General features: G+C 41.4%; 1 protein-coding gene across 1 annotated transcript; it reads right to left on the bottom strand.

The window, feature by feature from the left end:
* Positions 1–6,583: 6,583 nt before the first annotated feature.
* On the bottom strand, positions 6,584–11,958 carry LOC139464589 (hairy/enhancer-of-split related with YRPW motif protein 1-like). Its single transcript, XM_071246112.1, has 5 exons — positions 11,825–11,958; positions 11,605–11,653; positions 11,161–11,244; positions 8,499–8,571; positions 6,584–7,860 (listed from the first exon to the last, which is right to left on the bottom strand). Exons 1-5 carry the CDS (start codon positions 11,884–11,886, stop codon positions 7,172–7,174), a joined length of 957 nt encoding a protein of 318 aa, XP_071102213.1. The 5' UTR covers positions 11,887–11,958; the 3' UTR covers positions 6,584–7,171.
* Between the last annotated feature and the right edge of the window lie 2,710 nt (positions 11,959–14,668).

The raw sequence follows: 14,668 nt of genomic DNA on the forward strand, positions 1-14,668 counted from the left end.
CATCCAACAGAAGAAAGAGGTCACAGTGCAGACGCTAACTCGGTTCCACTTCTTTGGTGGGCACAATAAGATCATATCGAGTTCTGACGCAAGTGTTTCTTGCAGCTTCAGTTGCATCAGGATGGAAGGCGTCCATTTTACCAGCATCATCGGCAAACCACCCAGGACATCCAAGGTGAGATGTTTTGGCTGCTTTACCATAACTCAGAAGGGCTTTCAAGTAGGCTCTGTAAGGGTAAGTGCCCATGGAAGGTGTGATCTCCAACTGATTGTGTCCCACCTGCAGCCGCACTTCGTGAAACAGGGAATCCATTAAGTTGTTGACTGCCGATACGGGGTGATCATCTAGAGCGGTATCTGACCCATCTTCTTGTGTCACTCGAAGGCATACTCTCAGGTAACACTGTCTTAAATCAATGTAAGCGTACACTGGATTGGAAATGTTAAACTGGAGTGGCCCTACAACAGAGGGTGGTGCCAAGGGACTATAAGCGAATCCACTGACCTTCTTGCACAGAGGTGGACACAGGGGGTACAGTAAAGAGATCCAACTGGGCCTTTGAACATTTGCAAGCATCTCGGCGCATCATGACGATGGATGTTCCCCCTTTCTCCGCCTTTAAAGACGTCTGCTCAGGTTGAAAGTCTGAAGATGACTCGCCTTTAAACCATTTTTCTTTTTCTTTTACGCTGTTTCTTGTTGGCCATGGTTGGGACGACTTTATGTCTTTTAGGTAGTAGAGGCTCCTCACTTTCCCCAAAGGCATCCATCAGGGCAGCTATTCCACGATGTTTCAGACTCCCTGACCATTTGCGTTTGCCTGCAACCACATCACTCACCAACTCTGGTAGGAACTTTTTACCCATCTTGAGCACAGATGTTCCAGCAGATTTAAGGAAAGGCAACATCATCTTTAAGATACCATCGAGACCACTGCCACGTTGAAGATATTGTCCTTTGTATACTTTGTTACCACTCCCACGTTGGCTGAACTGCCCTCGATAAAACTTGTGTGCCAACGAGTGCCCCAACATGTTTCTCCTGTGTTAGCGGCAGTGGCGTCTGAAGCATCACAATGGCTTTCCCCATTTGAAATGGTACTGGACGCCCTGTGTCGTCCATGATATAGAGTTTGATATAGTCAAAGGAACTATGACAAAGACAATGAGCTTTTGTATCACCTGTGATTTCAACATAGCCACCTGCCATGGGAGTAGCACCCACTTGCCACTTGGCCAATGCATTCAAGGGAGCAGCTGTATCTGTGTAGGTTTCATAGTCATCCTCATCGTGTGGCGGCAGTCGAACAAATCCGAGCATTCTCAAGAGTGGAGTTGGCATGATCACTTCTGTGGAATAGAGTGGTCCACCAATATTTCCCATGATAGGATGATTGATTGCTACTTCTTCAGGGGCTTGGAATTGCACCTTTCCATTTTCAAGCAAGTCAAATTGAAGACTATCTTGGGGATATTTGACATCAATGACAAAACGTCTGCCATCACTTTGGACTCTGTCTGAGGGCTGTTCTTTCAAGACACCTGTAATATGATCCTGAATCAAAAGGTTGAGGGTTTTCACCAAATCTTCTCGATAGGAATCTTCTTGCTTTCATAATTGACGACACCATACTGTGGCTGTGGTATGTCCGACGCACTTTCATATACAAGGGTGTTTGAGGTTCAGAGCAAAGCAGTAAAAGGGTGGGCGATGTTTTTGGAAAGTGAGGATAAGGCAACTTGATTTCATACGCAATGGTCTGATGCACAAGACTTGGGGTAAGACTTTCAAATAGTGTCTGGTCCCATCCTGAGTAAAGTATCACCACATTTTATTTTTCAGAGTCCTTTGAACCCATTCCACCACTGCTTTCAGGATTTTGACTGTTGTAGAAATGAATGCTGTGCTTTGTCATGAGATCCCAAAAAGTTCGGCTGACAAATTCTCTGCCTTTGTCTGTTTGCAATTGTACAGGTAGTTGCTCTTTGGCTTGTTGCATCAGCAAGGTTTGAAAAACTTCCGTCAAAGCAGAACTTTTCTTGGCCTTCAAGGGTTGCACAAATGTCACCAGCCGCCAAAAATTGCTGGTTGTTCAGGATGAAAGTAGTTTTTTTCCAACCAGGCAGTCCAAAGGGAAGTAGGAAGTCCTTAGTTGTGGTGTTGTTTCTACCCTGCAGCAGCAGCAGCAGCAGCAGCAGCAGCAGCAGCAGAGGGAAGAATGTGTCGTCGAGTCTTGGTCTGTCGCGTCTTGGTCTGTCGCGTCATTTTCACTCATTAGACTGATGCCACTCAGTACATGGATGGTCTTTTTATAGAGAGGGAGAGATTCTTTCTTATGTAGTGCTAAAGGGTATCCATGAACTACTTCGCCTGATGAATCTGTCCTGTTTGGTATCAGAGGGAGGTGGGGTCACCAACCATGGAGTTGGCATCTCATCTTTTTCTTCATCCTGGGTCAACATGCACCAATCACCACCCAAGAAAAAAAAAGAACCATGCAGCGTGATGGACCAATCAGAAGACAGCATCCCGAGCCGAGTTGTGATTTCTCTCCTATGGAAAAGAAACACACGGTTTGGGCTGGTTTGGAACTGGGGCTCAGACCAGGCACTGGAACAGACCAATCAGCACACTGGAACAGGGGAACATTTCGATCCACTCCTAAAAGTTGAAATAAAATTGTATTGTTTTGTCTTTATGATGTGGATCAAAATGCACACTCGAAAAAAAAAAACAGGATCGAAAATGCACCAATCAGAAGCTTGGGTTTTCGACCAATCAGAGGCCACACACGCACAGTGCGAGTCTCTGATTGGTCGAACAGCAGGTTGTGCTTTCTCTCCCATGGAAAATGCATTTTCCTATGGAGAAGAAACACAAGGGTTGGGCCAGTTTGGAAAATCGAGACTCAGGCCAGGCACCAAAATGGACCAATCGGCGGGCCACGCTTTTGACAAATCAGCACACAGCGTTTTGGACCAATCAGCGTGCAGAGATTTTAGATCCGCTCCCTCTCCTATAAAAGACTGAAGCCACTCATAGCGGCACAGTCCTAACGAAAGAAGCAACATCAAGTCGTCTCAATATTAACTTTATTAAATGCCAGACCAACCTGTACCGCTGGGAGTAGTGACATGTACCTCAAGCCTCACTCAAGGTCACCATTTTCGCTGCAGATTGCCCAGTCAAGAAAGCCACCTTCAAGCTGAAGAAACTTTCCAGTGGATCTCAGCACAGACATGGTGTTACATGGCATGAGGAGCTGAGTGACAAAATTTCTTCAATTAGAACACACATTAATTATGCTTTGAGGAATTCAGAAGGGGATGAAATCAAAGTTAAATCTTCCGTAGTTGATATTGTGAATCATTACAAAAATCTGCATCATAGATGCAATCCTACTTCCCGGTGCAAAAAAGAAGATCCGAAAGCAGAAACACTGTTGGTTATTGCACTTCAAAACAGTCTTATTTATAAGCACCCAAAAGATTTTCTTTCAGCAATAGACACTGCCTATGTAGAATCTTTCAACAATGTAATGAATGTATTTCACCATAAACGTGTACCATTTGGCAAATCAGAATATTTTAGGAGAAGTCATTTGGCTGTTTTAAATTGGAATGAGAATGTAGATAGGGACTCCACCACTGAATGGGTGCCACCTGCCAGAAGACTGGTCCCAGAACTGTGTGGTCACAGGAATGCACCGGGAAAGAAAAGATTGGTCAAAACCAGCTGTTATTATCAAAATGCTATTTGGATTCATTTTATGAGCATGCTTTATCCATAATTATTCACATTAGGAATTCCAAGAAAATTACTAGTTACCGTGATATTTATTTTTAATTTGTACATTTTGTAGAACTTCTGTCTGTTTCACTGCTTTAAATAATAGAGTTTTGTTATATAATGGTCAATAGAAGGGATAGACACATATTGTGACTTCATGATATTGTGTGTAAACAATTCAGTTCCGAGGATGGCTACAATTGTCTTTCATTTACATAATATGGTAACTAACAAGTTCTTGAGAATTGTAAAATTTCTTTTCCAAATATATCTATTCATGACAGTTATTTGAAAATTGTATTTATAGGCTGATGTACTCTCTGAAAAGCCCTGGAATAAGTGGACTGAAAATTGAGCATAGATAGGCCTCAGAACTATTAATATTTTCAAAAGAGCAGTCCAGGTGCTGTACCATTTCAAGGGCCTGAATGCAAGGTTGTCACTGCCATCTTTGGAAGAGTCCACTATTTATCGGGGACGTAGGCCTTTAAGGTGGTAGTTATTTCGAGCCTTCAGATTACTTCGAAAGAAAAATGTCCCTCCTCTTTCCCCTGCAATATCCGGGCATTTACAGTTAGGAGTCACAGGGTGTCTCCTGAAATCTATTCATGTTGGCCCTTCTTACAAGATATTAAAAATACCCCATAAGAGTACCAAGATTGCATGAAGTGAGTTTCATAAATCCTCTTAAACTAACATATCTACTCATTTTACATCACACCTACACCTTACTCAGAAGTCCTGTTCTATTCTGATGCCCAAGTCAATGCATGGGCAATCCTTTTTCTTAAAGACAAAATGTGGTGGTGGTCCATGGAATGTTACAGGTTCTACTACACTAAATCAGAAACAGCTGTTCAATGATCAGCCATCAGTGCAGAATGAGATATGTGGCAGCTGTGAGTATATGATATTGTGTAAGATTTATGTTTTTTTAAATGTACACCCATGAAGTAATTAAAACAATGATCATTTATTTGGTATAGAATATCTGTGGGACATTTGGTTTTGTGTAACCTAAAACAGCTCTCAAAGAAGTTGTTCATCCGCAAATCATATTTAGAAAGGGTAAGATAAATGGATGAAGAAAGTCATGATTACAGTTAGGAGCATATATCTTATCCTTACTCAGTACTCCAACTTCTAAATGCCTCTTAAATATATATAAAAAAGTCTATGGTTATCAGAAAACGACGAACTTCCACATATATAGTTGAATACAACAAAGACATGCTAATTACTCTGTAGAGCTTGGTGCAAGATTCGGCCATGCAGTCATTGCTATAAGTTAAAAATTCAACAAACGTGACTATCTTTATAAATAATTTGCGCAGTAGCCTTTAACGTTACCGGTAACCTTTTGCTTCGATACTTTACACGTCTCTGAAATCATATAATAGCAATATTTTCTTTGTTGTCACACATTCTCATACAACCCGTGAAACATGTTCATCACAGGCGCGGGGAGAAACTGGTGGTGCAAGACCAGAGAAATGTTACGGAGGTGAACCGCACAAACATAAATAGTAATGTTCTTTGTGAAGTAACACTGTTCCCAACCATGTACTAGACATGAACGTTTTGGATATTCGACAACGGACATTAGATTACTGATTACAACGGACATTAGAAATGCGTACTGAGTTGATTGCTGGTCGTAAGTCGACTTGTGGCTATGGAAAAGGTTCTGTCACTTTTATTTCTTGTCCTTACTTTGATAATCGCTGATTATCACAAGAGTGAGTGAGTGAGTGAGTGAGTTAACAGTATTCCCGTTATATCGCGGCGTGTCAGCTTAATGTGGGAGGAAAGCCCGAAGTGATGCAGATTTCAAACGTTTACCACTTCGGTGAAATCCAGGAGCACGGGTATGGTGCTGAAAAACCAAGAAACATAATCGGGGCGAACCGGGATTCGAACCCACAATCAGAGTTTCTGGCGTGCCAAAGGAACGCATCTCTGCACAGCGAATCGATATTGATCCTACAAACACACCACTAAGAACAAAGGCAAACTTGTTGCCATGGAAACATGAAAACAATATTTTTTGAACATTTCTAACTATCCAAAGATAACACTTCAGCCCTTGAATAATACATGTACCAAGATTGGATGAAAAGTGTTAAATAGTTTTTTTAGTTCTGCTCCGTTTTAGCTAAGTCATACTTGTTTCCATGGAAAAAAATAATTGTGGAAAAATCCTAAATAGCAAAAGGCACCACTTTAGGATCTGTTTGATATATATGCCAAGGTTTTTTGTGGAAAGAGTTGTCATTGAGTTGTGCCCCGGAAACAAAATCCACCCCCTCATGAGACGAAGTACAAATTGTTTCCATGAAAATCGAGAAAAATAAAAATGCTAAAAATTCTCAAATAGCAAAGGGCACAACTTCAGGATATGGTTGATATATACTAGTATCTGCCTATACGTGTTGAAAAATATTGAAAGGTTTTGGTATTACCGTCCAGAAACGAAATTATTCCGGACGGAGGGCCAGACAGGCAGACGAGGCGTCGACTATATCCCCTCGCATTATAATAACTTTAACTTAACATGCATGCCAAAAATGAGTCATGCTGGTCAAGCTATATTTCATTCTCTAAATAATATTCCAAGGTAAGGAAGGTACCCCACGGAGCAGAAAGCACAAGTAACCGTTGCCCAGCGCAATAATGCCATAAGTTTTAAGCATACCTCTCTGTGTTGTGGGGCCTTGCATCCTAAGTGTGACATTGTTGCAAGGCCATAATGCTAAGTTATGGAAACTAAGAAAGAAACTTGTAACATTCTAGTAACAACCAACATTTTTTATTGCCTCTCACACCAGGGAAGTATGACACAGACAACATGATCACATGTGGTCTGTATGAGCTACAACAATCAGGCCATTCTTATTGTGGAAGACATAAATGGCGAGTCTCTGAGCAAAATTATTGTCAATATGTCCACAAAAATATTTAAAAAATAAAAGCACTCCAAGAATAGAAATAAATAAAATGTAAATAACTGTCAATTTCCTCTATAGAAAAATCTGATATATTGCATAGTCATGTTTGCATAGCTTACTTATATCTACAATGTTCCATATAGCATCTGTTACATGTAACTGGGTGCACACATTAAGAAGTTCTGGAGAGGCCCACGTAACACTGGGTCTTGAGTTGAACACAGGGGTAACTGAAACAGTTCCGTGCTTGCAAAGTCCATAGGCACAAAGAATAACATCGTCACTGTAATATCCAATTGTCACTTGCATAGTAAACAGTTTGTCACCATATATGAAGTAATAGTAGTATATAAAATTGTGTAAAATTATCTTGTACAAAATATACAAATAAATATATTGCATTTGTCCCATTTAGGTGTAATTAGTACTTTGGTTAGTAGGCAAGTTCAGCGCCCCATGGTCGGTATGGCTTGACGGAATGGGAGTGCTGGTTGGCGGAAGTGGCGGGGTTGTAGATGGGGCCGGAGTTCGGCGACATCATGGACGAAACTGAGTTGACGTTAAGCGACACTGGGAACTGGTTGTGAAGTTGGGGCAGAGAGGAGAGGAGCGGGGGTGAGATCTGTGAAACTTGTGATGTCGAGGAGTTCATTGAAGGAACCTGGCCACCAACACCCGCAGTCGGAAGCCGCATATGTCCATGAATAGAAGCAGCGCTGTCCGACTGACTGAGACGCGACTCGCTAAACGACACTGAAGACGACACCCCGGAGTGTCCGGAGTGTGCAGACATCGAGGAAACATGTTCTGATTGGCCAACATGCTGTGATGTAATCATTCCGCTCATGCCTGACATGGTGGCACTGCCGTACTGAGAGTTGAAGCCAGAATGTGGAGTCATTGAACTCCAGGAAGAGTTCTGAAGTGAAGCTTTGGCTGCGGCCTCTCTCTGGGCGGAATAACACTGAAGGTGACTGAGCAGGCGCAGACGAAGGGGGTCCTGAAGGTCCATACCCTCTACAGCCACCATGTAACGCGCAACTTCCGCCGCGCATTCACGGAAGCCAACACTGCGATAATCCATTGCTACTGCATGAGGATCGAAATTGTATGTATTGATTCCTGGAAGAAAGAAAACACTTTATTGATACTTCATTTTGTCATATAATTTATTTCAATATCCGAGACACAATAAGGTATATTCATTGATGCACATCGCATACGGCTAACATATATTCACTATTTGTGATTTAATCTGCATTAAATTTAGTTTTGGGGAGAAAATCGCGGACAAGCCTCGTTAACTGAAGATAAATAGAGGATAGTCAGATTAATTACAACTTGATTAGGCTAAACTTGCCTTCCAGACAAGCTACTATCTGTCGTCTCTTTCTGGGATACAATCCACAGACAACATAATTTGGGAGCACCAACAATTTATAACATGTACCACGCAAGTCCTTCGCCCAGTTGATCAAACGAAGACAAAGAATCATTAAAATTGCGGTTTCTATTTCTGCATGTCGTCTGCATTCCAAACACGGGGCGATTCTCGTAAGGTGCATTTTCCCGCCAAATCAACAGATTCTCGCAGACGACAGGTTTTGCTCGCTTGATAATGGTGCAAACACAGAAAGCATTCGTCGCTAAACGCCGACTGCCGCTGTTGTGTTTGACCCGGCGCCAAAATAAACACTATTTGATCGCCGGACACACAGATCGGCAGTAGATAGCACGGACAGCATTTGTTTTTCCCATACCTTTCTGATGTAGCAGCTTCAAATGATCAACTGTCATTTGTAGGATCTCCGCCTTCTCGAGCTTGGCTGAACCCTGTGGGGAGAGAGCACACTGTTAGCTTACTGCACTTCACTATTCACACTACTGCCCACAAATAAATACTTACTGCACTTCAGGAATAACATGTTTTACGAAGAAGAAGAAGAAGAATACGATTTATTTATCATAAATCACAACAGTGATACAGAGAAAGGTATAATGAGTAACATGTTTCTTATGGAGCACACGCATACCTTTCATAACATAGTTTAACTATAGTATGGGCATGACATCACACATATGAAAAAGTATGAACACTTAACAGTTTTAGAATACCTACAGTTGTAAGCGCGTAGGAACGTATTTCTTACACATGACAAATTGGGACGTTCCAAAAACAACAAAATGCTTGCTATCACCAACTGCATTTCCACATAATGTACGTTTTCTCTCTTCTTTAATAACAACATATTGCATAGCTTTAATATATCGCATGGCATAATGAGGTAGTAATCAGAGATCAATATGCAAATATATGGCGACAATTACATACTACTAAAAATGTTGGTAATGACAGCAAAATCTGGAAAGTGTCTGTAATTTGATGGTGTTTTTACTTGTAAATAAATTCATCAAACAGAACATAGGTCTCTTTTGACAAAATAATGGCAAAAATGTCTTTCCTATACCTACCAATAAATAGTGATACTCATCTCCAAAATCATTAGATCGGCATAAAACAGTTTTTCTCTATCAGAGGAATACGGTGTCACCAGTCAAACTCAACAGCTAATTGCTGGTTTGAAAGTCTTGAGTTGTACTGAAGTAAACATACATTTCCCAGTGTCAACAGGTAACGTGTTGTTTAACGCTAAAGCGCGTTACAAACACGTATGTTAGACGGTAATAGTAGTAAGTCTGTCTCCATCCTTATACGTATAATAATGGCATGTTGATGAATTTGCTTTAGAAATGCTCCTATTTTAAAAAAGACGAATGTGGCGGAAGTACGTATATAAGTATATGATTAGTAATGTTGCATTGACAAGGACAGCTTGGGAGGTTGTATGGAAGTTCGCACAATCATCATGTCTCGTGGGAATGGGAAAGCTGCGGGTGGATACAACCAAATCATAATTAATCAAACATAGCTCGATTCCATTTTGATTACAATTGTCGTCATTTATTCCTCTGCATAATCCAGTTTAAAGTAATTCCCAACTGACTGTCCTGCAGCGAACAACAATAGGTACACAAGAGTTCATGCATGAGAAACACAAGGTTTTCCACTTCCATATGTAATTATACCTGTGTAAGTTAATAAAAAGATCGACCCTTGAAAGTACCCAATGAGACGAAAGCCATAATCAAAAGGAATATGGCCGAAAGAGAAAAAAATATGACTGCAGGATAAGTATGTCAATTAGGATAAAAGTGTCCCACTACAAACGATTTTGATGATAAAGCATTCTTCAGCGACAAAAAGCACTTTGCAAGACCCTAGAGTTAACGTGTCGTCAGCGTTTGTCAAATGCCGGTGAAAGGCCGACGTAATTGATTTGTGCGTTTGTTTGCCTTCAGACTGTATTTCACACGCATCTTTTTCACCGTGGTGCATCTATTTGAAAACGCTCTATTGGTCGTTCGTGGGACGACAAGTCGAGGTCGTGGGAGCCTGCTGTACCGCGGATAGCTCGTCGTGTTTATTCCGTATGCATTTGACTGACTGAATGCTTTTGCACCGCGGCTATTTGGACTAGGGTTTAAACGTATATGCACAGAAGGCGAAAAGCTTGTCTACAATGCAGCAAAATCGATGTTTTTTTGTCTCTAAATGTTGAAAATATAGATTTTAATTCGACACAAATGCAAAAATACTGTTAGTGGACGAGGTAAAATTTAATTTTGGTTTCCCTTTGCAGATACACAACACATACATTATGAATAGGAAATAAAGGCATAGGATTCACAATGGAACGCTATTTCACACCTCCATGAAACTCCAAGCTTTCACTTCGTTATTCATTTGCAATGGAGCTAAGTTATGACATGAGCATAGCGAGCGTTAGGGGTGGGGAAGGGGAGATAATTGATGATTTCTTGTTAGTAAAGTTTCTGCTAATGTGTGAACTTTGACATCTGACCCAGCAGCATTACCATGTAGCAAACGATGGCAACAGAGAAATCATTGCTATGTGCCAAATAATCTGTGAAAGCATTGTGAGAACGTATACTTACTGAACGTGGTATCTCCGTGATATTAAGGAGGACATCCGGTGGATTGGGTTATGGAAGGTTGTAGATCGCAAACTAATTAGTCCCAAGTGTATTGTCTTACAGGAAGTTATTATCAAGCATAGTTAGATATACTACCGTTGATATCAGCTCTGAATTACCAACCGCCCTAATAATCTAATGTCCCGGACAAGTTGACATGTTGCTAAAATGGCCACAGGAAATAATTCAATGCACCTTATGAGGCCGAGGAAAAACTGAAGTAACAATGTTCGGTTGAAACTCAGTAATGGATCGCCCGAATACTGCAAGTGGGGAAAAAGATGCCATTCCAACTACATGACATAACGAAAACTACTGTTGCTAAACAGTCAATGTAAGCGTGTGGTAATATCGAACATTAATTACCTGTTTCTCAAAGGCAGATGGTACAAGTCTCCGAAGTTCCGATAAACTGTTATTAATCCTGTCACGCCTGCGCTTCTCTATTATCTGCAATGCGATGTAAAAAGACAATAATAAACATCATCATAAAGGTATAGTATAGTGTTATGGTATTATGTGTATCCCGCTTCCTCTTTTTTCAAAACGATGGGTCAAAAGTAAGCCATAATTAAAGAGATAATTGGCTAATAAAGTGTAATGGTGAGTGATTTGGGATCGATAGGTTGGCATCACGCCGTGGTTGAGTCATGCATCTATGCATCTGCTCCAGGAACCTGTCTTGAATACCACAGTACCACGTGAATCCCCGCCATGTCGTGTTGTCACGAACTCTCAACATGAACATGTAGTATTATTACTATGTCATCTGATAAATCACATCTCTATGTTAAATAAACAATTACTTACCCCTCGTCTTTTCTTCCTGTCCGTAATCTGGCAGCTCTGTGACGGGGATCTAAAAGACAAAACAAACACTGTCGATGTGTAAACATGTACTAACATAGGAAACACACCAAAAGTTAGCACATGCGCATACATTTTCCACACAACTAAACTGACGAGATCGCGTGCAAGAAGCACGAGTAAAATCCACAAGAGACGAACATTGCGCATGCAATGCACCCACCCTGCCTTAAGGCGATCCTCGAATCCATCGTCGCTTTCACTGTCGCTCAGACTTCGCTTCATATTGGGCTACGGAAGCTGCAATTCAACAAACGAGATGAGAGCGGATGTAGGTCTTTCCTGAACGACGTTCGTTTTCAACTGTCATAGCCTGCCCACGCCGGCTCAATAAAACCTGGCCCGTGCGCTCCGATCACACCTCCCCCGGCCAACGCTCGATGATTGACAGGCCGTCGGTCGTTTACTATGGAACGTTTGCATACAACGCGGCCCATGTTGGTCATTTGATTGGCTGTCGCCTGCCTAAACCACGCCAGACGACGGCCAGGAGTTGGGCATAATTATCGTTAGGAGGAGCGACCCACACCTAGTCATGCATGATAATACCAGCAATGGAAGACACGCTTGTTTAGATTATAAGTTTAGATTCATATGTCAGCTATATATTCTAATGAACATATCTGGAGAAGTTTCTTCCAAAATTTTGTTGAAATGTTAAAAATAATCATTGACACTAAATATTGTTGTGATGAGATGTCAGCTGAGCGTGATACGTTATTCCCATTCGGGGCTGGCAGGTGATCGTTCATTGCGCTGAGCGCGCGGCAGTCACGTGTGTGTCCGTGGGAAAGCGGTGAGACGGGCGACTACAAGGTGAATGCAATGGGCCAGAGTGAGGAACCGGGTGACATTGTCACTCAACTGACAACCGTCGATAATCTTTGGTGATCGTATCAGGCGTGTGAACAACATTATACACTCATGATTTGTACACTAAATGTAAAACGACATGTTTCGAAATGAAGATGGGAATTAACTTGCACGTTCACAGAGGTTGATATAAAAGCGAGGTTTTTCGCCCAGACCGTTTAATCATCGCGTGAGTTTGTGGACGCTGTGAGCATCGACAGTGATATTTCACAAGGTATATATTTATGGGACCACTTTTATAACTGAACCGTCGGAAGTATTTTTATATCCAACAGAAAATGGAAAGCCTTTTAACGCTGGTACTCCACTGGTACACCCAGCTTTGAAGACCGAAGAGAACATTGGTGTTCTGATACCAACACCAGAAAGTTGTTGGCATAATATCTTCATATATTAGTCTTCACATGAGTAGTATATAATTTTGTTTTTTTTCTGTCGATTTATTAACGAGAACAGGCCACAGGTTACTGTCTACAGTTTGACATCCACGCTTCGATGGACGCCCTCAAATTTGATGGAATCTTTCTGTGAATTTGTTTTCGATGATGTATATTTATTTAGTTAGCCAGCTTGTACATTTTGGCTGTATAGTTCGTAAGGCCATCTTTCATTTAGCCACGGCATAGTTAACCTTACCGGTAACGGTATACTAGATCATGTGTAAGAGTGAGTGAGTGAGTGAGTTGGGTTTAACGCCGCTTTTAACATAATTCCAGTTATATCGAGGCGTGTCAGCTTAATGTGGGAGGAAAGCCCGAAGTGATGCAGGTCGCAGACGTTTACCACTTTGGTGAAACCCATGAGCACGGGTATGGTGCTGACAAACCTAAAAACATAATCGGGGCGAACCGGTATTCGAAGGTTTCTGGCGTGCCCAAGGGACTCTGCACAGCGAATCGCGGCGCCTTAGACGACTAGGCCACCCGTGTCCCCTCATGTGTAAGACAACCAGGGATGTGTAATACAGAGATCTATATGCTAGATCATGTGTAAGACGACCAGGCTTGTGTAATATAGAGATCTGTATACTAGATCATGTGTAAGACAACCAGGGATGTGTAATACAGAGATCTGTATACTAGATCATGTGTAAGACAACCAGGCTTGTGTAATATAGAGATCTGTATGCTAGATCATATGTAAGACAACCAGGGATGTGTAATACAGAGATCTGTATGCTAGATCATGTGTAAGACGACCAGGCTTGTGTAATATAGAGATCTGTATACTAGATCATGTGTAAGACAACCAGGGATGTGTAATACAGAGATCTGTATACTTGATCATGTGTAAGACATCCAGGCTTGTGTAATACAGATATCTGTATGCTAGATCATGTGTAATATAGAGATCTGTATACTACATCATGTGTAAGACAACCAGGCTTGTGTAATATAGAGATCTGTATGCTAGATCATGTGTAAGACAACCAGGGATGTGTAATATAGATATCTGTATACTAGATCATGTGTAAGACAACCAGGCTTGTGTAATACAGAGATCTGTATACTACATCATGTGTAAGACAACCAGGCTTGTGTAATATAGAGATCTGTATGCTAGATCATGTGTAAGACAACCAGGGATGTGTAATGCAGAGATCTGTATACTAGATCATGTGTAAGACAACCAGGCCTGTGTAATAGAGATCTGTATACTGCATCATGTGTAAGACAACCATGCATGTGAAATATATAGATATGTATACTAGATCATGTGTAAGACAACCAGGGATGTGTAATATAGAGATTTGTATACTAGATCATATGTAAGACAACCATGCATTTGTAATATAGAGACATGTATACTAGATCATGTGTAAGACAACCATGCATGTTTAATATCGATATATGTATACCAGATCATGTGTAAGACAACAAGGGATGTGTAATATAAGGATACCGACAAAATCATGTTTGGGTGAGTGAGTGAGTATGGTTTTACGCCGCTTTTAGCAATTTTCCAGCAAAATCACGGCGGGGGACACCAGCAATGGGCTTCACACATTGTACCCATGTCGGGAATCGAACCAGGGTCTTCGGCGTGACGAGCGAACGCTTTAACCACTAGGCTACCCGACCGCCCCTATGTTTGGAGTTATACAGTACGTTAGTATAGAAATCCCGACAATCGG

Source organism: Haliotis cracherodii, unplaced genomic scaffold (genome assembly GCF_022045235.1).
Source record: "Haliotis cracherodii isolate W230 unplaced genomic scaffold, xgHalCrac1.p SCAF_1, whole genome shotgun sequence".
In the NCBI taxonomy this organism is placed as follows: domain Eukaryota; kingdom Metazoa; phylum Mollusca; class Gastropoda; order Lepetellida; family Haliotidae; genus Haliotis; species Haliotis cracherodii.

Coding starts and splice junctions, on each gene's coding strand:
- LOC139464589 (XM_071246112.1), bottom strand. CDS start 11,886: ATGAAGCGAAGTCTGAGCGACAGTGAAAGCGACGATGGATTCGAGGAT. Junction 11,245..11,604: donor ACAGGAAGAAAAGACGAGGG/GTAAGTAATTGT, acceptor ATCGCATTGCAG/ATAATAGAGAAGCGCAGGCG. Junction 8,572..11,160: donor CATCTGCCTTTGAGAAACAG/GTAATTAATGTT, acceptor CTCTCCCCACAG/GGTTCAGCCAAGCTCGAGAA.